Source organism: Tiliqua scincoides, chromosome 5, assembly GCF_035046505.1.
Source record: "Tiliqua scincoides isolate rTilSci1 chromosome 5, rTilSci1.hap2, whole genome shotgun sequence".
NCBI lineage: Eukaryota > Metazoa > Chordata > Lepidosauria > Squamata > Scincidae > Tiliqua > Tiliqua scincoides.
This window is the reverse complement of record NC_089825.1, coordinates 51,973,464-51,996,696: the sequence shown is the minus strand read 5'-3', so window position 1 is coordinate 51,996,696 and position 23,233 is coordinate 51,973,464. Positions and strand designations below refer to the sequence as shown.

The 23,233-nt window shown below is 39.8% G+C and overlaps 1 protein-coding gene across 2 annotated transcripts in view; it reads left to right on the top strand.

Annotated features, from left to right (window-relative positions):
- Positions 1-23,233, top strand: part of ULK4 (unc-51 like kinase 4) — a 207,984-nt gene that overhangs the window by 31,384 nt on the left and 153,367 nt on the right. For both annotated transcript variants that reach the window (XM_066627918.1, XM_066627917.1), the window contains exons 18-21: positions 4,119-4,226; positions 7,509-7,592; positions 16,820-16,981; positions 21,568-21,750. In XM_066627918.1, coding sequence (XP_066484015.1) covers positions 4,119-4,226; positions 7,509-7,592; positions 16,820-16,981; positions 21,568-21,750 — 537 coding nt within the window. The remainder of the gene's footprint in view (positions 1-4,118; positions 4,227-7,508; positions 7,593-16,819; positions 16,982-21,567; positions 21,751-23,233) is intronic.

Here is a 23,233-nt window from a genome sequence, read left to right as displayed (position 1 = left end):
CATTTGTGCAGCATCCAATTGTGTATGTTTTGGGGCATGTCTGTAGACACAGGAGCAATCTGAGCAGAGGAGTAGACTCTAGTCTTAATCTGCTCTAAAACACTAATTCAGCCTTTATCAAACTGTGGGTTGCGACCTGATTTCTAGTGGGTCCTGCAGTGCCGCCAATGAAAACAAGAATGATGGAAAGATCAGATAACTACTTGCCTCAAGCACAGAGGCTGTTCAAAAATCAGATAGCTGCTACTGCCCAACAATGTAGTGGGGCAGGTGCAGGTTGGGTTGCATAAATAAGCTTCTCAAGCTTTGAGGCTGTTAATTAAGGGTGCTTCATTATGAGAAATAAATTGGGTTTTTTGCAAATAAAATAAAATATTATGTCATTCTAGATCACCTTTTTGAAAAGTCTCATAAAGCTAGGTGGGTTCTGATAGAGTATCATTTTAAAAAGTGGATCCCAGTGCTAAAACATCTGAGAATCATTGCACTAATGTATTAGCTGCTGTCTTTACCAGACATTACCATTGACCTCCCTAAATGCCTAAAAATATACCTAAACTGGAGAAGAACTACTTCTTAGTAGAAGAAGTAAACTGGAGAAGAACTACTACAAAGGACCTTTGTCTGTACCAACCGGCATCGAGTAGACTGATTGTAAAGATAGGTGGGTCTTGATAGAAACCAAGCATTTTAGGTAGTCTCCTTCTTGAAGCGTGAGTACAGTCTTACTAACCAGGCAGTGGTGTAGCTAGCGGGAGCTGGTCTGCCTTGTGTGCCATCCTCGGGGGGGGGGGGTGTGTGACACCACTAATGACCAAAATCATGAAAATTGTGTTAGGAATAATACCATCATGTTATACGCCATTTGATGAGTGATTTACAGCTGAATGCAATGAAGCAAACCAGAGTAAAATATCTCAATTCTATCAAAAATGGCCAAAAAAACAAAACAAACAAAAAAAATCCCAAAATACAACTGTCTTATGTAATGAAGAGTAGATTTCCTTAACTCAAAATGGACCAATGAGACTAATTGTTTGAAGAGCCAATGAGATGTTATCATCACACAGCATGGAACTAAGAAGTTAGTAAGGTTATTTGGGGGGGGGGGTGACACCACTAGTGACCGAAATTGTGATTTTTAAGAATAGGATACCATCATGTTATATATCATTTGATATGTAATTTAATGCAGAATATAATGAAACGAACCACATTGAAATATCTGTGTTCTATCAAAAACTATAGCCAAATAACCAGAAAAAACACAACTGACTTATGTAATAAAGTGAATTTCCTTAACTCAGAACTAACCAATGAGTCTGAGTGATCTGAGGTGTTGTTATGACACAGCATGGAACCAATAATATGTTATGAGTTGCCTCCCTTTTCCATGTATCAGAGCTAACACTGCCTAACTGATATATAAGTCCATGTATTATATGCCACACGCTAAATAAATAAATAAATAAATAAATAAATAAATACGAGCTAACACTCAAACTCCTATTTAATTGTGTGAGTGTCATCAAGTTGGCCACTTTTTTTTTTGTTGGTTACTGATGGGTTGGGTGACCTGTACTGTTGTATAGTAAAATAAATGAAGTTAATGGGAGTGACACCATAAGTTACCAGACTGGGTAACACCAGCCCTAGTGATGCCATTGATGGGAAGGTTGGGTGTTGTTGGTCACTGGCTTAGATGATCTTAAAAGTGGATTCTAAGCATTAATGGTGGACTATGTCTGTCAGTGGTTGTTAACTATGGTTATTAACTTTTGCCTTCAATTTTTAAGAAGGCAACGTTTAAGACCTGTACTTTTAACAAGCTCATTGAACCTCCAGATGCAGGGGCAGTATGTCACTGAAAACTATGTGCAGGGGAGCAATAGCAGGGGAGGGCACTGACATGCATTCATTGCTTGTGGGGAAATATTCATTGCATTTATTTTCTGCCCATTATTATTCATTTCATATCATGACTATTACTATCTCTTAGCCTCACCTACCTCACAGAGTTGTTGTGAGGACAAAAGAAGGGGAGGAGCCATGCACACCACCCTGAGCTCTGTAGAGGAATGGTGGTATAAAAATTTGGAAAATATAAATTAAATAAATAAATAATTTCGTCTTATGGAGGGTATCAAAAATTTATGGATCCAAAGTGTCAGATGACCTAGCTAAGCCACTGTAACCAAGAAAACCACATGTAGTTTAATAACACATTTTTAGCAAAAATGGAGAGCTTCAAAAACCATTGCATAAAAAGCAGAAAGGAACAAATGACTAAATATAGGTAACTTGTTGCTACACTGATTTGTGTCTTATGGTACTGTCAAATAGGGCTTTATAAATGTGTGACTTCATCAATGTTTTTCATTTTATGTTATATAAAATATTTATATTATACAAGTGGGCCCGCATTATCTGTGGGTTTGGGTATGCATGGATTTCATAAACTATGCTCCAGTTGCTTCTGGAGGGTGTTCTGAGGGCCAGGGAGGTCATGCGCAACCTCTCCAACACTCAGAGTGCCCATTTCGGGCAGAAACACACAACTGGAAATGATGGTTTTTATGCTCTTCTAAGGTGTTCTGTGAAAAACCTAGACAACTTAATGAAAAGCCGAGACATCATTGTGTCAACAGAGGTCCGTATAGTCAAAGCTATGGTTTTCTCAGCAGTAATGTATGACTGTGAGAGCTGGACCATAAGGAGGGCTGAGCACCTAAGAATAGGCACTTTTGAATTAGGGTGGAGAAAACCTTTGAGAGTACCCTGGACTGCAAGGAGATCAAATCAGTCAATCCTACAGGGAATCAACCCTGACTGTTCTTTGGAAGGACAGGTGCTGAAGCTTAAATACTTTGGTCACCTCATGAAAAGGGAGGACTCTTTAGAAAAGACCCTGATGCTGGGAAAAATTAAAGGCAAAAGGAGAAGGGGATGGTAGAGGATAAGATGGTTAGATAGTGTCATGGAGGAAATGAACATGAATTTGGACAAACTTTGGAAGTTAGTAGTATGTGGCGAGGCTGTGGTCCATGAGGTCGTGAAGAGTTGGACACGACTTAATGACTGAACAACAACAACAAAGGTGTTCTGAAGCCTGGAGAAGCCACCTATGGCTTCAATGTGTAGATTCAGGAAAGACAAAAGAAAGCACTACTTTACATATTGAATAATTAATTTATGAAATTAACCACCTCAAGATGTGGTGATGGGTTTGAAAGGGGATTAGACGCATTTCTGGAGCACAGACTTTCACTAGTTCTTAGGCATGACGGTTTACCTCTAAAACAGCGTTTCTCAAACTGGGTTGTGACTCACTAGGTGGATTGCGAGCCAATTTCAGGTAGATCCCAATTCATTTCAATGTGTATTTTGTATTAGATGTGATGCTCCCATGGTATTTGACTGCATTTGGAGCAGTGTGACAGATCTGTACTTCTAACAGGCTAGGATGTATGTGCTTTTAACAATTATAGTCAATGGGGCTTACTCTGGGGTAAGTATGGATATGATTGCAGCCTTTGGGATGTTTGGAGAATTTTTTTTTTAATGGATCAGCGACTGCTTGGAAGGATTAAGAGGGTTCCTCTTTATTTTAAATACATTTTAAAACTTATTGTAAACTTTTAATTTACTTACTTTTAATTGATTGATTTTGATTTTGTTGTGGGGGAGTGTTAATTTTCCTGCTTGATGATGTCATTTCCAACCATAACATCATTTCCAGGTTGATATCATCACTTCCTGTGGATCCGACAGATTGTCATTCTAAAAAGTGGGTCCCAGTGGTTAAGAAGCTTGAGAACCCACTGCTCTCTAGAATATGATTCCGGGGAGCAAACGGTGGGGAAGACCGTTTCTTTCATGCCCTCTTTCTAGAAAGTGAGTGACTGGTCACTGATGGATTTGCATTGCTGGACTAGATGAATCATTACTCCAGCTGTGCTATTCTTATGAATTACGGGTTATCTTTGGTAGCTTTTGCTAGAGAACACTTGTCTTTTGTGACCTGTATCCATGATTTTTCTTCCTCTCAGGATGAGTAGTGGCTACTGTTCCCCGTGTTGCGTCCCATTCCTGCTAATACATTCGCCTCTCTTTGCCAGGCAGTCACTCTGTTAACTGAACTAATCAGAGAGAATTTCAGGAACAGCAAACTAAAACAGTGCCTTTTACCTACCCTTGGGGAGTTGCTTTATCTTGTGGCCAGCCAGGTAAGACAAACATGTCTATATAAATCTCTCTAATTACTTCTGTATAAATAAATAGGAAAGTGTAAACTTTCTCAGGATTCTTGAATCTTTAATGGAACATATTAATCTGTTTTTAAATGTATCTTAAATCTTGTGAAGGAAAGCTGGTAATACAATATCTCAAAAATGTGGTCTTTAAAATGTTTTTATGAACATATTAAAAAGCTTTTTAACTACCACCTTATTTTTTTGTGAAGAAAAGAAAGCTCTATCAGCTTATTTCTAAAATGTAATTTTAAACGAACATTGTTTGATATCCCTTGCTACAATAATAAGTGCAGGAGTTCTAAATCCATTTTTAGGAGTATGTTTTTTCAGCTACTATTGAAAGTGCAGAGAAGAAATAGCAACCTTCCTGAGCCATTAGACCATATTCCTTTGAAAAGCGATGGTATTTAGATTCAAATAAGACCCCTATTTTAAGAAACTGGAAATTTCTATGCTTTCTTCCAAAGTTACTAAAACATTACTTCTGAGCATGTATTCTTCTGCGTTAGGAGGTGGTGTGCATGTCAAAGTACATGTGTTGGGGACTGTTGCTCACTTGTAAAGCATCGGCTTTGCATGTAGAAGTTTCCCAGGTTCTATCCCTAGCATCTCCTTCTACAGTCAGGAAAAGACACCATCTGAAACTGGAGAGTTGCTGCCACTCCATATAGCCAATTGTATCGCTTCTTTAAAAGAGCGGAGGATGCAGGAGGCAGGGAGAAAACAGAATAGCTGTGAACTGTAGAAAGAGGAAATTGAACTCTGAGGTGAAATAATGGGGAGAGTTGGGTTATGAGGTATGAGCATGGGAGAGTAGAGCACGGGAAGATGGAGAATGAAAGAACAAAAGCTTCATGGAAAAAGAGGAGAGGAATCGGGGATGTTGGTAAAGCTTTCTTTGTAGTACTGAAATTGGGAAGCATAATGAACTGCATCCCTTGTTACTTTAGCTGTTGGGTCTTGCATGCGTAAGGCTAGAAAAATGTGCCATTAGAAAATGTGCCATTAATTCTCTGTTTTCATTTAAGTCTGTTTATTTCAATTGAAAGAAATTCCATTTGTTTCTCCTCAGTGTCATAAAGCTATTATGTATCACATACATTCTTAGGCCTCTGGTGCCAGTGAATGCTTGTCCAACTGAAGATATTTTAATTCATAATTTTGGTCCCCTTCATGTATAGCTTCAAGTTGGAAGCCTTATATTTTCTTATGTCCATTTTCAGTAAAACTGAAGAGATTTATTTACATGACTATGAACTAGTATGCCACCACTTAATTCTGGTGATAATTAAATGGTTCTCCCTTAAGTGGCTTCAGAGTAGAAGTAAAATATGTGCTGTCCATGAGACGTACACTTTAATTACTGCTTCTAGGAGTCTTCTAGTGCATTATATTCGTTTCTAGTCCCTAAGTTCACTTGCTGAGAGCATAAAATGAATCTACAATATGAATGCAGGATATCTGCATTTACTTCACATTTTTAGTGTACTTCCATAATGCTCAAAATGGTTCACCTCTGTAGCTCCAAATATGTTTCTATAATTGAAATAAAAAAATGATAAAATAAAGCTAAAAGTAGAAAATATTGATCAATTTGGTTCATCTCAGTCCAAGACCTGATCTTGTATTTTAGTTACGTTTAAGGAACATCACCTACTCTATCAAATAGGGAAGCTTTTGAAGCTAGTGTTATGGCAGCTTAGTTTCAAAAATTTCCATGTTTCAGAAAGAAAGCTTTTTGTTGCAATGCAGCCTTTGACTAAAGCTGGTAGTATAGGAGGTAGTGCCTAAATATCTCTTCTGGTAAGACTCACTGAAGTCAATAGGAGTGCTTCCAAGTGAATGTGCATTATTGGTTAAAAGCTCATTAAACTCAAGGGTATTCATGAAGCAGATCCTTCCCCCCCATCTTTGCTGCACAGGCTAGATATATTATTTGCATTACAATGGTCTATTGCAGGGGTCGGCAACCTGCGGCTCTAGAGTCACATGCGGCTCTTTCAGTTGTCTGCTGCGGCTCCTCCCGGTGAAAGTGGCAAAGGGGATAACAGGAGGCACCTGTGTTGGGAGGGCAGGCTGCTTCCCTCCGCCCCCTGAGCTCACTGCCCTCCTCTCCCTTCACCCCCACCTGCCCCACATTGGTTTCCCTTTTCAATTTTGCCCGCTTTGCAGGCTTAAGCTCCGTTTTTCCCTTCCCCAACTCTCCAGCAGGACGCCCTCCTCCTCAGCCATTGCGAGCCCTTGCAGCCCGCCTTTCCCTGAGCAGGTCCCCACTCAGTGCAAGGAGAGGCTTTTCCTCCACAGCTGAGGAGACATCCTGTGTGTCTACTCAGTTGTAAGCCCTCCCAACACAGGTGCCTCCCTTTGCCACTTTCACCGGGAGGAGCCGCAGCAGACAACTGAAAGAGCCGCATGCGGCTCTAGAGCCGCAGGTTGCCGACCCCTGATCTAGGAGAATGCAACTGGTCAGACTTTACTATCCACCCTCAGGTGGGAGTCTATTCCACACCTTGAATATTTACCCACGTAAATTGCTTTCTACTAAGTTAATCTCTTGTTGAATGATGCTCAGTAGAGCTGACACTGACTGATAGTGGAACCCTGGTGGGGCACATGGGAAATGCCTCATGGTGAGTTGGAGTTTTTTTTTAGTTGCATGAAGTTATAGATTAATTTGGGGAACACAGTACAAAGAAGTCAGCTGAGTTCAAGTTTTACAGTGTTATTTAATGGTAGTGGTCTGCCCTCTTAGAACAAAATCCTGTCTTTCAGTTAGGAGGATTATAATGCTCATGTTTGCCTTTTTTCCTGCTCATTTTGTAGATCACTTAAGATTCTTACCTACTTCAAAGGGTGTTCAGGAACTAGAAATGGCAAATCAAGATGCAAATAATTTGCTTTCTGATGGGAGAGAAAATTTAAAAATAGCCTATAATGAAAGGTTCCATGTTCAGTCATTGTATATAGTAAAACATCTGTGACTGCTTTAACCTAGTTCCATGTACCATCCTCAGGAAGTTATCTGAAATTATATATTATAACATTCATTTTTTAAAAATGGGCATATCAACTACTAATTTGTGGGTAATATGTAAACAATAGTTGCATTTTAGAAAAAAAAATCCTAGTTATGTCTGCTATGATATAAAAGGCATCATTTCAAAAACAAATGTATAGCAAGTGTGTGTTTTGAAATTATAATTTTTGCAGTAAAGTGTTAATGTTTGTGTTATTTCTGGTCCACTTCATTTACAGGAAGGGAAAAAAGAGAACCCCAGAGAGTCCTGGGTCCTTCCTTCAGCTGCTTACACTGTACTAATGAGGTGCCTTCGGGAAGAGGTAAGGTTCTTTTATTGTTCTCAATAGAATTTCTTCATTGTAGTAACCCTTTAGGCATTTTGTGAGGATTGTAGCCTGCAGCAGTGGAGTGCCTTATCAACCAAGGATTGCTCCTGAATTTAAATAATTATACCACCATGACCCACAGAAGAACAAAGTGCAAAAATAAAGTGACTCTTCCTGTATGCTCACCACTCATAAATCTTTTTTTGTTTTGGAAATAAAATTAGCTTGATTTTATGTGGCAGTTATAGAATTTTTAAAGGAGTGCTTGGACAGCCAGTATAAGTCTTGTCATAGTGTGCATTTCTAAGGTCCAGCTTTCTTTGTTGCTTTTCTAGACATTAACTGACGTCTTTATGATACTGTTTGTCATCTCATAAGGATCCTATATTTGAGGAGCCCTAAAGCTGGAAATTTTTTTGGTTTTGGCAGGGGAAGTGATTTCTTTGTTTTTAAAGCTAAGCCCATAAGCATTTCTTTTTTCATAAAATGGAAAAATGGATTACTACCATACAGAAAGTTGCATTTACTATTTACCTGAGGCCAGCTGACATTACCAAAGCCCAAGGCAAATCTGAAGGCTGAAAATGTTTCTTATAGATAGAGGGTGAAAAAAGTATAAAGCAAAATGCCTTTCTTTTCAGGTTTCTAGCCCTTACACATGGAAGATAATTTTTAGATGCAGGGAAGTTGTCTGGATAAGTGATTCTCAAAATAGAACACCAAAAATATAGAATTCCCCCAGAGTATGACAGTGGTCCAGTTAGAGTTCAGCATTTTTGTTTTTATTACTTGGATGCAATAAACAATAACTGGGAATTAAAAATTGCACATTGGAATGCAAAGCTAAAGATATAAATATTCTCTTAATGGAGAGAAATAGGCTTGTGTGTTGGCTGAGCTCTTCTTACTGCCTTCTTTTCCATCTAAGCCTTTCATGGAACACTTTGAAATCTTTGTTATTTGTGGAAAAACTGCATGGCAAAGAGGTGGATGGGTGTAATATTGTTTGTCTCCTTCAGCTGGCATTCCAAGAACAATAAATCTGAGCTAGTCTACCTGCTCAGATGGTATAATTCATTAGATACCCCAAGCAATCTGGCAATATAGGATGGTGGGTAGAGATTACCAGATGTTCATTAAATATGCAACTGTATGGGGGAGTGACCGTAAGTGATCTAATTGAACCTGAACCTGAAAGTCAAGCTCAAGGTTGCTTGTGTGTGGTCTGACAAGCCCCCCTCAGAGTGTGTATCTCTTTGTGGCTAGTTCCACCCATATCCCTGAGTTAGAAGAGTCAAGTCTGAAAGTTGATGCTGGAGTAAGTATAGTTAGGGATCAGTGGGATAGATGCATAAGGAATTTGACTTTGATTTCAAGATTTGGCCTATAATTGTCTAGTTTTCCCTAAGACCCATACAGGGACAATTGCCTGAACCATTTTGTAAGCCTGTTTGGTTTTTCCTCTCTCCTTGGATTAATCTACTCCCTCTCACTCTTCATTTAAAAATAAAAATTCTTTTGTGCCTTAACTCTTTGTTTTCCTGTTGCCAGTTGAACTGTGAGAGCTTTACCATAGTCCTTCTTTGATTTGTTGGGATCTTCCATTCATTGTGGAGGAAGGCTTTTGAGTACATGGTGTTTCTGTCTCTTTCTCTGGCCCAGTCCTTGTGGTGGCAATGAAGTCTACTGTTTTGGCCTTGGAACAGAATCTGAAGGAAGGGGAGGGATAGTGACATCACGGCTGTCCTCTCCCCCCTCACCCTACATCCCTATAGCTTGACACAGGAATACTGAGTGGATCTAGTTTTTGTTTTGAAAGTTGAGCGTAAGCCAGAAATGTGACAATATGGTAAAGAAGAAAGTGGATGTTATTTTCCAAAATACAGGTTGAGCCTACTTATCTGCGGACTTTCCATCCGCGGATTTGGTTCAACACGGGTCCTCCCGACCCCTGCTGAGCCACATTCGGCCCAACCTGAAGCCTCCGGAGAAGTAACAGAGAGGAAGATGTTGCAGATAGCCTGAAGAAACTGATGTGGGGACCTAATTTTAGACATTTTGAAGAGTGCCATAAAGAAAATTAAAGGACTCCTGAAGGAAGAACTAGAAGTAATGAATTTGCTTGTTGAAACTGAGTTGTAATAAATCTCATGTAAATTAATTATCGAGAGAAGTAAGTTCATGCTGTCTGGCTTTTCTGGATCACTTGATTTAATGTGTTAACCTTTTCTAAGAAGCTAAACAAGAACCTGTAGGGGATTAGTAAGGTCTAACAAATTGATCAGTGAAGACTCTTATCTTTAGATGTCTCTTACCTTGGATTAAGTGACCAAGAATGTACATCTTAGTATTAGATGCTGTTGAACAAATACCACTGGATTCTTAATAAGGGAATGTTCTAAGAAGCATTTTTTTTGCAAAGTCTCCAAAGAGAAGCAATAATATTTCCAAATGTGAAAACTTTAGAGAAGCTCCAGAAGACGCGAGTTTAGCATGAGACTTCTTTCATTACTATTTTGAGAGACATTGGAGCAGACTTGAATAGTATTGGTTCTCTTTGAGGATTTTATGGAAACATTAACAGTTCTGAGAATTAAGTGCTATATATATATGAAAATGTCACTAATGAGCAGAAAATTGCGATACTGCCTTATATTTGATTGTATTCAGGGATAACATTGCTGTTCAGGTTCCTTGGGGGTCTTCCGGTAAGATGGTCAGTGAGGCCTGTTAATTTGTAAGAGTGAAAAAGTGATGCCTGCATCCCTGCAATAATCGGCCTCACAGAACCAGGTGAGAATGCCTGCCCTTCTAGGAATTTGAGGACTGTGCTTCTGATGTTCTTTATTTTTACTTTTGCCTGTCACCATCCTACAATGCAAGCTGGACCAACAGTGGAGGCAGCAGCTGGTGCTGTGGCTTTGGTTTCTCCTGTTTCCTGCTATTGCACATTTGGGATTGGACACAGAGGTGGAGAACTTGGGTTCCTAATTGTTGGGACACATGCTAGTTAATTTAGATAGGACAATTGGAGTTTGCTATATGCGGACTGCCTTTGGAGACTTTGCAGAGACTTTTGTTACTTCAGGATATTCCTGCTAGACTAGAACTAGTTTTAGAGAACTTACCTTACTAGTTCTTCACTGGCTGTTCATCTGTTTCCAACTCAATTGAAAGTACTTTGGCTTGGTTCTTACAGCCCTTGTCAGCTTGGAACATGACTACCTCAAAGTCTGTTGCCTACGTGAATCTGCCTGTACATTATCAAGAGAAGCCCTTGCCTAGGTTACTCCAGAGCGTGGATGGCCTATGGTTATGCTGGATTCAAAAGAAAAACAGAACCAGATACAGTTTTATTAGCTATCCTCAATGAGAACTGTATTGGCAAATTTCAAAAAGTCTTTCAGCAGCCAATTGACAATGAGCACTTGCTGTGTCCCAGATCCTAATCTAATCTATGTTCTTTTTTTGGTGAGGCAGTTTTTAAAATACTTTCACAAGTATATCATATTTGCTGCTCCACTTGCAATGAACACTAGCCAAGTTTGCAGATGACCTTGCTTTTTCTTTTTTTTTTTATTTTTATTTATTTATTACAGATACGGGGCAGGGAAATGGGATAAACTTGGGGATAGGGTTGCAAAGGTTACCCAACAGGATATTGGCCATTGGGTCACAAAATGCATTTTAAAACAAAATTTATATGACAGGTTGAAACTAAACTTATCCATATAAGTCGTCCCCACATATATCATTAAAATACTTAACTTGATCTACTCAGTCGATAATATTTATCCAATACTGTCTATCCAATCATAAAACGGCTTCCAGTATCTTCCTATTTTATCTAAATCTTTATCTTTCATTCTTTCTGTTAATACACCCATTTCTGCTGTTTCATAAATCTTATCCATTCGCTTTTCTCTATTCGAAATCTCTGTAGATTTCCACAATTGTGCATACAATATTCTTGCCGCTGTATTAATCTATACAATAAGATATTTCTTTTGCATATCTTTAATTTCTGATACTATATTTAGGAGGAATATTTGCAAGTTTTTAATTTCTGATACTGTATTTAGGAGGAATATTTCCGGTTTGAATGGTATTACTAAGTTAAGTAATTCTTGTAACATTTTTTTGTATTATTTTCCAATATTTCTTAGCTTTTTCACAAGTTCACCACATATGATAAGACCTTGCTTTTTCATGTGGACCCTTTAAGTAAAACAGGAAGTCCTGCTCTTCCTGGTTTGTGAAAAGAACCACGTAATTTCAGATTGCTGCAGAGATTGCACCAGGCAAGTGTCAGCGGTGACATAGAGCATTGGAATAATTTATGCCATCCCTGAGCGAATCATGTAGTATGCCTGAGTCAGGAAATTTTCTGTCTGAGAAGAGCAAGCCCTCAGGGGAAGGAGTGCTGGGACATGTTCAGATGCAGGAAGTCTGATGGGAGATATTGATAGTGCCAGAGGAGGGACTAATACATTTTTTTGCCACAAAGAATCCTATGGACACTAATGGGATGTTTTTTCCACATTGATCCTATTTCCACAGAACAACTGTGCATCTGGGGCAGGTCTTAGATGGCTTTACAGGTAGATTTGACAAATTCATTGAGTCATCTAGCTCCCTATGTGCTTTCTGACAACAGATGGCCAAACCCTTTCAGAAATAGAGTAGCAAACTAGCTGGACCCTTGGTTGTATTCAGTAGGGATGCTCTTTGTAACTTTTTATGGTGGGAAAGCTCTGCAGAAGCAACCACTATCACTGCTTACCTGTTGTCTTTTCTCTCATACCAGTTCCCACTGTGTAATGGTGGTGGCTGTTTATTGCTACCATCTGTCAGCAGTGACAATGCCAGCTGCTTTTACTGGCCCTGAAGTAATTGGGGATGCTTGTGTGATTTGGAGTTGGACCTCTAGTAGATGAATGGGAGACTGACTGTTACTTCTCCTGTTGAAAGCTTCAGCATGCAAGTTGGAAGTACATAGGCAATATATTTTAATAAACAATTATGTATTGCCGAGATATATATTGGAGAATACAAAGATTAAAATTCTTCGAGTATATTTAATGTCTTGCTATCAGGAGAAGCAGGTGGTCTTTTCTTATTCAGGGATTTATTAGATAAAAGGAAAACATGCAATTGTTCAACTGATTAGTATGCTTTCTTTTATTGTGTTTTGAATATCCCAGCTTTCACTTAAGTTACAGGTGTTGAGTATTTGGTGAATTTTACTGTCAATATACAGTAGCTGCAATTGAGACAAAAAATCCTGTTGTGTGTTGTAATCTGTTTTGGAACAATTCATGGGCACACTATGAAAGCTATGTAATGTCTTCTGTATGCATTTTTGTCAACTAGTATAGCATGTGTGCTTATGATATGACAAAAAGAGTCCTTCAGTATAAGAAACCAAATACTAGTTTAGTTCCGGCTTCCATTCCATTGAGCTAATTAAGCAGCAAATGGTACAATCTTCTTGCTTATACACTCTTTGATAATAGATCCCAGAGGGGCTAAACAGAGCCCGTCTCAGGTGGCAGCAAATTGAATTAGTTTGACAGCCTCATTGAGTTTATGGAACACTGTGACAATGCATGACCTCTTTCCAGCCAAGATGCTATGATATGGCTCAGGGCATGCTTCAGTCTGTTACTGGCTAACATATGCATGCTAAAAGGAAGGAAACATCTGACTGCACACAACAAAATCAGTGCTATATATTACGTAAGATATGCTACCACTCATAATAATTGGTAACTGTTGAATTATACTTTGGTTTTGATTTATTTGGAATACAAAACTTAATGTGCTGAGTTTAAAGCAACATTGGACACCCAATAAGTGCTTATATTTATTACCGTTACAAATATGTGCACACTGCAATATTTTGTTGAAACACCACATGTTTTACTGTATTTATAAAGTTCTGATTTTCACCTAAAGTGTGCAGAACATGTTATTTGTTGAAATAAATCTGAGATAAAAGCCCCATCTCTTTATATTGCTTTGCCATAAAGCCTTTTCAGAAATAATTTCTGAAGCCGCTTTCAAACCACAAATAATTTTTTGCCACTTTTTAAATGAAATTTTTGTGCCCCAATAGAGTTGTGATGTTCCAGTCCATATATTTTATATTTTACGCTTAGTGACATGAGCTAACTAACTCTACTGAAGAAGGTAATATTATATTACTATGAAATGAATGTAAATATTTTAAATGTTTTAATTGTCCCATTGAAGCTTAAAATTTAATGGTGACTTAACAGTAGAAAGTTAAATACAGAATTCAGGTATCAACTTTTTAATAGTAATAGTAAATAATACTTTGTATTTTGCATAGCATAGCTCTTCATGTGTATTATCTTTATACAATAGTTACAACAATGTTTATTATCTCCATACAGCAGCTAAGGAGTTCAGACCAAATGTGCAAAAGCCCGTGTGGAAATAAGCATATTTCATGAAATGCCTGCACATTTGGTTGCAAAACACATGTGAGTTTTCTTATCCATGTGACAGCCATAAGTTTTTTATTGTGCTACCTAATACTCAAGTACCTCTTCCCAATTTTCAACTCTTTGTGAATTTGAAGTCTACCATGTGGGTTTTTGAACATATAATCTCAAAACTCACCAGATTTTCAATATCTGTGAATTTTGGATCCTTGGGGGAAGTGAGACATTATCCTAGAGACAGACAGAGCTCTCCTTCACCACTGCTCACCTTCTCCTTGTTTTTGGCTTCAAAGGGCAGTCGTGTCTTCCCCCTCACTTGGACTGAGTAGGAGATTTGCCTTCATGGAGAGACTGTCTTCCAAAACATGGTCAATGACACAAGGGGGCGGGGTATGTGTCTGTGTTTTGCTCCCTCTCTTGGGTGTTCCTCACCCTTTTTGACTGGCAAGTACTTCTGGACATCTGTTGAAAGATGATTGACAGCATGGGAGGAGGGACTTACATGGCTTCTGCCATGAAGAAAACCCTGGATTACAGTCAGCGCATAGACACAAATCTCATGTGCGTTGCAACTCATTAGTGAATTTTCCCCTGGAATAGCTCCATATGTAGTTTGGGCCTAAGAGGGAGTAGCTTGCCTCAAGGTCATCTAGCAAGTTCACAAATGAGATGAAATTTGAAGTGGGAAGATCCTGATTCACAACTTCATCTTCCAGGCACTATACTGCACTGACTTTCTTTGTTGCCACAAGTATTTCAGTAGCTTCATGTGTGTATTAATAGATCCATGCATACATGCACCCCCCCTTACCTTACTAGATAACCCAGGAGAAAAGAGAAGTTAGATGTATATTACAGATTCCTTTGTTCTGCTTCCTGAATAGTACAATTGTTGATACCCTAGGTGCTTGTTGGCATCCTTCAGTCTCGGAAGACTATGGTATCACGCTCTGAATAGTGGTTCTGAAACAGTGTCCTCTCCAGTGTGCGAAGCCTGGGTAGAGTAGTTATGGAGGATAGTCTGTTACCCATGCAGCAAATCCCCCCTCTCCACGTCGCTTAAATGGTCCAATGGAAAGGCAGAAGCCAATACAGTTGGTTCCAGCAGTGTCGCAGGAGTTGCCAGAACATGACTGTGTTCAGCCATGAACTGCCTCAGGGACTCCGGCTCCGGATTTTGCCTCGAGTTAGACACCTGAAACCTTTTCCATAAATGGATGTAGCTACAAGGCAGTGGAGGTTTGGGATCAGAGTTTTCCTTCTCTCAGATGAGCTGCCTTCTCAGCTAACAAGTCCCATCTATCCGGTGGCTGTTTAGTCGCCTCTTACAACAAGTACAGCCAAACTGAGGGCCTATTCTTATCCCCAACCCCCTAGGTGCTTAACATTATGGAAATAAAAGTAGATACAGTTATATGTTGTTTATTTTTTATTTATTTGAAAAATTTATATCCTGCCTTTCTCATGCCAAAGCAAATGCCCAAGGTATTTTCAAGTATCTTCAAGTGAAGTAATATACAGTAGTGGCATTAAAGACCTTGTTACAAAATTTTAAAAAATTGTAATGGATGTACCGGGAAAAATCTACATCTGGTTTTCAAGTCTTAATAAATAGTATCACTTTATAGAAAAGTGGTTTATGTATTGAACAATGTTGGGCTAGATAACATTTTCATCAGGAAACATTTTTGTGTGAAGTGGGGAGACTTCATGATTATGATTATTGGTATTGATGTTCAGTACAGTTGTTTGGAGACAGACCATGCCAGTTCCTAAGAGAAGCAGTTAAAAGAGCTTGGTGTGTTTAGCCAGGAAAAGAGAAGACTAAGGAGGCGTATGGTAGCTGTTTTCAAATCTCTGAAGAGCTGTCACATAAAAAGGGGGAGGGAGGATTTCCTCTCTATAGTTCCTGAGGGCAGGAATCAAACTAATGGAATGAAACTACAGGGAAGTAGATTTAGGCTAGACATAAGGAAGAATTTCCTAACTGTAAGAGTTGTCCAGCACTGCAACACTGTGCCTTGTGTAGTAGCGGCCTCTCCTTTGCATGAAAAACTACATTTCTGTCCTTTTGGGACAGATTTAATTCTTAAGGTAATCTTCCTACCCAGTGCCAGGAGAATGCTTAAACTTATAAATGGATAGTGCTGTAAAGTCAGGGAAGTCTTAGATTATGTGTTTATTTTGAATTTTGCATCTTAATCTCAAGCATAGTATTTGACCATTTGTGGTTTTTTTGGTCCTCAACCTGTTTTTATTCCTAATGAAACCTTTTTTCTTGGTCTGGATTAAATCTATCTAGGTCTTTACCCTAAAGAGTGATCTGCTTCCTGTCTTTGCAGCCGTACTCAGCCAAGATGCTATTTTAAAAAGTGCATGTGAGGAGAAGGAGGGAGAGCAAAAACTGTTCTGTCCCACATACTCCCTCTTCCTTCAGATAACTCAGTATGGTAGCGGTCAGTGCACAAACAGACTTCAGCTGACCCAGGCCTTGTGTTGCTCATGGCAGCTTGAACCTATCTCATATTTATGATGGTGGCATGTTGTATGAGTGGTTTGATGTGATCAGAAGGTGAAGACATGCAGAGATTCTCAGAGTTGCTACCCTGGAGATCAGTCCAGCACTGTAAATCTAATTAGACATTGTTGTGGAAAAATCATAGCTTAGAGATTTTCTGCAACAACTGTTGGGTTTTTGGTAGTTTTGCATGCTGTAGTTAATAAAAATGCCTTTCTCTCTCTCTTTTTTAGGAAGACCGTGTTGTAAACCATATGGCAGCAAAGATTGTTGAAAATGTCTGTTCCACTTTGTCTTGTCATGCTCAAGGATTTATTACTGGTGAAATTGGTCCAGTACTATGGTGCCTTTTTACACATTCAACTGTAGATTCTTTGCGAATTACAGCTATTTCGGTAAGGTTGTTTTTAAAAAATAAAGTTCACTGTTTCCAATGCTCATACTTTAGTTTTATTTTTAAAATTTGCCAAACTATAAACTACAGATAGGTTAGGATAGAGAAACAAATACATCTGAAAGATTGTTAGCATTGTTGACGTTGTTCACTGTTGGTTGTTTGGGAGCTGAGTGAGGAACTCAATTGGGGGTGAAAACACAATAATTAATTTTGGACAAGACAAAGCTTCTTCTACTCAAGTGGCTTATTGATTCAGAGGCCTACTGATTTGACAATGGAGTTCAGACTGTTGTGGACAGGATTTCATTCCCTTTGAAGGATCATCTTTATAGTTTTGGAGTACTCCTCGATATCCAGGTGACAAGTGTGGCTTAAAAATGAATTATAATGTGCTCATCATGCATGTGAATAGCATATTACAAAGTATAAGACAGCAGGTACTTCTCCAAATAGCTTACAATACAATAAGAGAGACAGAGGAATGGGAAGGGAATAGACGTAGGATTTTTCTTTTGCATCTGGTTCCTTCCTAAGTTTTCTTAGCAAATCAGAAACCAGAGAACATTTGCATATATTAAAATACAAAATAACTCAACACCTTCAAAAATTCTCAATTTTATCCTTGGTTCCCTTACATTAATTAACATTTTGAGTAACTGCTTTCTAGAGGTGGATAATTATAAAGTGGTCAGAACTTCCATTATGCTTTCTTTCAGACAATGCTTTGTGTGTATGGCAATGGGTAGTTGTGATTCTAATATTCCTTACCTAGAAAATCTTTGGGGTAAAGGTCAAGGAGAGGTATCTACTTTATGTTAAATACCTTGACTTTCCAAAAATTCTTTGCAGTGGCTTCCCACTTTCAAAATCCAGCTATCTGGAGATGTAACTGTGAAACATATTGAAAACAGGGTACCGGTACATTCAATAAGAATTTGTATAAGATCATGTTGGTCGTTGTGTGTGGTTTACTGTAAGTGATGATTAATTTGCCCTTGCACTCTCCAATAACCACATGAGATGATATGGGTGAAAGGACTACTTTTATTGATAGCCAAATACAGAGGGAAACTTGAATCCCGCAGAAGGCTAAAAGGACATTGTAATGCATAGGCAAATGCTGGAGAAGCATCAGAGGATAGCCTGAACCCCATGCGGGAATTCCCACCCTGATTCAGAGCCGAGCCCCCTTGCAAGAGACACACAAGTGTATTGTTGCCAACCCCACAAGGGGCAGAGGCAGCTGAAAAGCAGAAGCCCACCCCAAGCTGGAAAGCAGTTGAGGCAGCTCAGGCGATTCAGGCTGGGGCTAGCCTCTTAGCCCCTTGTACTGGGAAGCAGCTGAGGAATGGATGTGGGTCCTGCCTGGCCTTCATTGACTTTCAGGTGCACACCAAGAGTCTTTCTGCCTGTATCAACCTGAAAAACAAAAATGACTAAGTTAGTACAGAGAGTAAGAAGAATTCCCTACAGTCTGAGTTAGGCAAAAAAACTGCTGGCTACAGCCAATCCAGTGAGACAGAAAAATTCCTATCTGGACCCAAACAGCATGCAGCCAGGTCCAGACTACGGCAACAGGAGGGTGGGGAAGGATCAGCAGTAGCATGCAGCTCATGTGCATGTAGAATACTGGTGAGGAAGGTGCAGCTGAATAGGTAAGCTTAAACTCCGCTTAAGTTCTCTTACTCAGCCACCAATGTCCCAAAGGAACAATTTCCACTTGGATGAGGGCACCAGCCAAATTCATGCTCCTGGCTTAAGGAGTCGAGGATCGGGATTAAGTCTAATTATAAATTGTTTTGAGCCCTTTATTTTACTTTACTTTTGAAAATGAATCTTGGAGGGTTTTTTCTGTGCTTGCTTTATTACAGCTGGTTAGTTTAAACCAGTTGTTTTCAACTACTGTGCCATGGGACATTGGCGTGCTTCAAATGGTTTGCAGGTATGACGGGGTAGTTTGGGAGTGGGTCATTTATTAGTAGGGCTACTGGAGGATGCGAGTCCCCCACTGACAGCGCAGTGTGCCTTGTCAAATGTGAAACAATTGTCATGCATTTTAGAATTATGAAACTGAAATTGTTGCTGTATAATTTTGTTTGAACAGAGATTTAAGAGAGTTATCAGCTGAACATGTGTCAAAATGCTAATGCAATAAGAAAAAAGTAAAATACACATAATGTGGCACAAATCATGCTGAATATACTATACCTTGAATGGAGGTTTTCCAATCAGCTAAAGCTGACATCTTCATTTGGAAGTCAGTGTTTTATCTAATATAGGTGGTTCAGCTAGGGATTGTGTTTTACTATTATGTAATTTAAACACCATACTAACAAATAATACTGTAACTGCCCTGTTGTGGATAATTGTCTCTTTAGAAGTGTTCAAAGGTATTATGAAAATTTTTCCATTAGAACTCTGCTTAGTTTTTTCCCAAATTGTATTTTTTGGGTGGAAATATCATACACTTATAAGGAACATTTTATATTATAGAAGCCATAATGGTGTTGTAGTTTAAATTAGGTTAATCGTAAAAGCGCAAAGTAGATTTTTCCCCTAATCTCTAGCATTAAGGAAATACTTTATGCCAGAGGTATCCACTATGCTGCCTGCGGGTTGCATAGTAAATATCGCTGCCCTCTGCTGTCTTATCTGTCATGGGTGATAAACCAAAACTGTGTCACAACACTTTCTGTTTGCTTTAGAGTGCAACCTGCCTCAGGTATGTGTCACAGACATACCTCCTAGAAAGACTGAATCTTTCATCATCTTGCTGGTGTCGGAAATAAGAAATAATTCCATTAAATTTCAGAGTCAAAACTCTTTCATTCTTACAAGCTTGGCTGTGCAGGTTTGCCTCTAGATAGTTTGGGGCTAACAAAGGCAGATTTATGCAACTTGAGGGTTTAGTCTTAGAAAGTTTTTTTAATAGCTGTCTACATAATCAGTGAAATATGGGCTAATTTAGACTTGAAGGAGAAGCACAAAGGTTTGCCAGCTTGTTTAAATGTGTCAACGGATGGAAGGAGAGTCTGTTATATAACCTTGTATGTGCATTCTGCTTACACTCTTTCTATTCATTCTGTTGGTGACACAGCATAACTATAAAGATACAAGACTAAGGGCCCAATCCTGTCCAACTTTCCAGCACCGGTGCAGCTGCAATGCAGCCCTTGTTGGAGGAAATTAAAAATAGATTCCTCTTTGAGCGGGTAGCAAAGTAGCTTAAGCAGCAGAACCCCCCCCCCTTTGGGTATCACCCCAGGGAACCTCCCTCACCCGGCTTACTGCTAATCAATAAAAAAAGACAAAGATGCAATGGCTTGTTAAAGTTGCAAAAGGAAGTTATTTACTTACAGTTCCATTGAGTATATTTACAGCATCTGATTAGGATCATAGGTTCAGTTAACACTTAGAGATAGCAAGGCCCTGGAGCTGCCTTGCCCTGCATGCCTTGTGCTCAAGATGGCCTGGGCATCAGAGCCCTGGTGTGCACCATCTTGACAGGTCAGAGGACAAGAGGAAGTGTGCAGAGGAGAAGGGAAGGATAAAGGGTTAGGGCCACACTCCACAAGGATCACAGAGAGAACAGGTAGAAAGGTCAGATTTACTGGGCCATAGCTTGACCTCTTCTGGACCGCATCCTGCCCCCTCTGGACAGCAGATGGAGTTGCACCAACTCCAACAGCCCTGAGGTAAGGGAACAAGTGTCCCCATACCTTGAGGGGGCCTCTGTGACTGCCTCCCCACCACAGGATGCAATGCACACCCCAGTGGTACAGTTGCACGGTCATTGGAAAATTGGATAGGATTGAGCCCTCAGGGGGTCCCCACTATCTGCTTCTATATACTGCTACTCTTTTCTTTTCGTCTTCTGCTTCCTTCCTCTTTCTCAGATTGTAGGACGTAACAAAGGTAGTGAGCATACTCATGGAAGGAGATGCCCTGCCACTGTCATGTGAGAACTGGAGACAGTAAGTCAGTGAAGCAGTGAACTCATCGTGACCTGCACCTGCCAGACTGCTCTGACAACTCATAGCAGCCTTGATGGTGGCATGTTCTGTTAGCAGAGCATTTGATATTTCTGATCCCAAGAATACATGAGGTTTTGGGGGGATTCCAGTCATGGGTTTCACTAATCTGAAAGCTAATAGAAATAGTTGCTTAAACAATAGTTGATAATTTACTATCAACTATTAATAGTTGATGATTAAAATCATATTAAATTATAGTGAAGTGGGTTGAGCCAGCTGCATTCTCTGAAATCTGTTTGGAGGTCAGGGGACTTAGCAGAACATCGTGATGGGGTATAGGGGGCTTTAGCAAGGAAGAGAAATTTGGTGGAAATGGGGGGCGGAGTGCCTTTCCGCTTGTGCAAAGCACTTTTGTATTCAAATTGGCACGGTGGGGAATGATTTCAATGTCTTACCATTTTTGCACAACTACAATCTTGAAGCAGCCTTGAACAAGACTACTTTTGAATCCCCTTGTATCTGTACAAGTTAAACATAATGCATTCAAAATTGGTATTAATTTAAAAAAAATAAAAGCATTATCTGATCAAAGTGTTGTTTTTTTTAATAGGCATTATGCAAAATTACTCGCCACTCACCTAGTGCTTTCCAGAGTGTGATTGAAAAGGTGGGATTACCAGCTGTGATAAACTCACTGGCAACTGGGATATGCAAAGTTCAACAGTACATGATGACTATGTTCTCAGCTATGTTGTCATGTGGAATTCATCTGCAAAGACTGATCCAAGAAAAGGTTTGATTTAAACTTGATGTTGCTTATTCTATTACAAAATATGCTTATATGGTGATGTTTACTGATTCTTTAAAATCTGAAATGTTTTACTAATCTGTATAGTATTATGTGTGATACTTTGTGATCTGATTCATTCTGGGAATATGCCTTAAACTGAAGCTAATTCGGGGTGTGCTTTTGCTTGTTATTTATTTAAGGCATTTACATCTTGTCTTCCCATGAGAAAAGTAGGTTATACAACATCATGGTGATCTTGGAGTTTCTATCTAGAGACTCCAGGATAACGGCTGCCAACGTGCCTGGTCACTTCTCTGCTACCATCAGTCTGTAGCTTGCCAAAGAACCTGCCCTCTGCTGAGCTTTGAAAGATTAGGTTGTCGGGGTCCCTCCCAGAAGCCCTGACCCCCAGCTTATCCTGGAGCAGGCACCCCATGCCCAGGGTGAGGAGGCTTCCCTGCCCTTGGAGGGGGCAAAGAAGGTTGGCTCACCCCAACCAGCCAGAGGGGGCTGGCAGGGCAAACAAGGAACACTGAAGGAAACAAGCCGGGAACTGGAAAGGCCTTTTCTGCCCCACCTGGAGGAAGGGGAGGGGCCAAAGGGGGTAGGCTTGCTCCATAAAACAGGGAGGCCAGGGATGAGAGGCAGTCAGTGCGAAGCAGGGAGCTGTGAGGTGAACAGCTCCTGCTCCTAGGCCAGATTTGGCAGCTCTGCTAGGGAGGAGGACAAGGGTGCTGGAACCCCCTCCCCCTCCAGCCAATCTGAGGCCTCCCTGGGGGTGGAACAAGCCTGCTCCAGGCCCCTCCAGGGTAGGGACCCTACATAGGGATGCTCCCTTCTCTCAAATCCATTGCCCAGTTGTCACTTCAGTAGCCTGGTCCTCAGTCAGAACAAAGGATGGAAGGTTAAGTGAGAAGGTGCAGCTTTTCCAGCAGATTGAGTTTTTTTTTTTTACCAGTGGTATTCACATATTCAGCCTTCATCTTACATAGTTTCAGTTTAGAAACTTGCCTCCATCTCCAGAATCTCTTTGAATAGGCTGGTGGTTACTCTTATATACACTCTAGCTGCCCAACTCCCTTTTTCAGGTAGCCATTTGGGGCAAACATTCAAACAAAATTTCCCTTTCTGACTTTTTTCAGTTTAAATAGTTTTGGAGAGAAACCTGTAGTTGGGTTTCAGACAGCTAGCCTGAAGTTCCTATCACACAGTGGAGCAGAGCTAGCAGTAAGTAGCAGCTCAAAGAATAAACAGCAAGTATTAAAGAGCTATTCATCTGTGTAGTTTATGAATTGATCAAGTTTCAAGAATTTGCTAAATCTTGTCAGTATTTTGGACTGAAAAATAGTAGATGTATAGTATAGTAGATACAGGATACAGGCCTTGGTATCCATCTTAGACACCTCCCCTGTGGATATTGAAAACAGTGGGTCAGCAAATCCATAGTTTTGGCCTTTTAAACCCTCCAAAGCTGCCCCAGGCAATG